At 35.9% G+C, this 1,658-nt stretch overlaps 1 protein-coding gene across 4 annotated transcripts in view; it reads right to left on the bottom strand.

Annotated features, from left to right (window-relative positions):
• Nucleotides 1–464: 464 nt before the first annotated feature.
• Nucleotides 465–1,658, bottom strand: part of Sh2d1a (SH2 domain containing 1A) — a 21,510-nt gene continuing 20,316 nt past the window's right edge. For 2 of the 4 annotated variants that reach the window (XM_021188435.1, XM_021188436.1), the window contains exon 4: nucleotides 465–825. In XM_021188435.1, coding sequence (XP_021044094.1) covers nucleotides 788–825 — 38 coding nt within the window. In that variant the 3' untranslated portion in view covers nucleotides 465–787. The remainder of the gene's footprint in view (nucleotides 826–1,658) is intronic. The other 2 variants (XM_021188434.1, XM_021188433.1) reach the window with 2 other exon arrangements.

Raw genomic sequence — 1,658 nt, 5'->3', positions numbered from 1 at the left:
TCATCTCGTCAGATCGCATAATTCAAAACCTGTAGCATCAAGTACAATAAACATTTAAAGCCTACTTTAAAATATAGGCTTGTAAATCCCACTTTGCTCTGCAGGCTTACTTTGGTTTTGAAGAAGGGTGTCCTGTAGCCAAATGATAATAAACTCCTGATTGCCTTACTTCCACCTCTCTAGTGCTGGAATGAAAAGTATGCCCTACCACACCCGACTAGGGCAAAGATTTAACTGTCTTAGTAGAAGAACTCAAGGCAAGAAGGTCGATTTCAAATTTAAACAAATAGTCTTTTCTCTTTATCTAGTACTTCTTTTAGCACACACCTTCATAAATCCCAAAAGAAGCCTCAGGCACCACAGCTATTATATCTGTACACCAACCACCTTGGTACCATGAAGTCAAGCAAGACGCTTGCAAATCAATAGCTATGAAATAAGACACAAAAATGCCGCTTTTAACCAAAAAAGAGATAATTTTTATTTACATTTGGCAAGAAACGACATTAATCTTGTGTAAAGTCTTCATTGTGCTTTTAAATTGTTTCTCATTTGTAAATACGGCAACTAAAAATACCCTAAGGGATTCTGTTTTCCAATCCACACTTTAAAGCACTTGTTATCTACCATGTCCACTTCAGCTTTGACATCAGGCGAGATGCTATTACAGGACTCAAGTTGTGCTTAAAAGGCATTTGCAGCTCGCTGAACTGTATTATCTACAATATACAAGACTTGGCACATACTTAAATTATTGAAAATAAAGTACAGAGTGAGTTACTCTTCTTCATGGTGCATTAAGGCAGATATCAGAATCTCTTCTCCCTAAAGAAAAAGAATAGCAAACATCAAGACAAAGTCGTTCAGTATTAAAATAATAGTTTAACTCAAATTTGTAATATTGAACCTAATGCTATGCTTCAAGCAACTATTATTTAAAATTCAGCCAAAAGAATAGACTACTGGACAGAAAGGAAAGTTAGTTGCATTCTAAATTTCTAAATATAGAGTTCTATCTATATTTCTATTTCAAAGGCTAGCTATTCATTAATTTAATTCACATTTGAGTCTAATTATCGACTTATGCCTAAGCCTGGTTCTTGTCCTCAAAATTATAAAAACTCATTTTATTGTAAATATTAACTGCATCAATCATGGCAAATCTTCTCACTCAAAACAAAATACTAACCCTTCTTTATAAAAGAACAACAGAGATATCAGTTGGCTGGTGTGTTCACTCCTGAGCTCAACATACTCACTAAAAATAGCTTTGCCCAAGAGAATCATGCATGCTGGTAAGACAGCCGAGTTTGCTAATTTGAATTCCTTTGCTACAGTAAAAATTTCATTCATTCATTCAAACATCATCAGTCCAGGAGTCATAATCACAGGAACTAAGCTAGCTCTAACCTTGCTGTGCCATCTTTCAAACTGTACATGCATGGGTTACTGAAGCAACATGGTATTTACTGTCTACAAAGGGGAAGAGGGACAATAAGCTAGAAATAAAGAGATTAAAATATCCTGGAATCATACTTTTCATAGTTCTATGGCATTATAAAAAAAGGTGTGTGGGCATCCACTTCGGTGTTGGTCTTGCAAACTTTATATGACCCAGTACAAGGGAAGGCCTGGGCCAAGTAGTGGGAGTGGGTGGG

The sequence above is a fragment of the Mus pahari genome, chromosome X (genome assembly GCF_900095145.1).
Source record: "Mus pahari chromosome X, PAHARI_EIJ_v1.1, whole genome shotgun sequence".
In the NCBI taxonomy this organism is placed as follows: Eukaryota; Metazoa; Chordata; class Mammalia; order Rodentia; family Muridae; genus Mus; species Mus pahari.
Note: the sequence above shows the minus strand (reverse complement) of the source record. Positions and strands in the feature narration are given on the sequence as shown.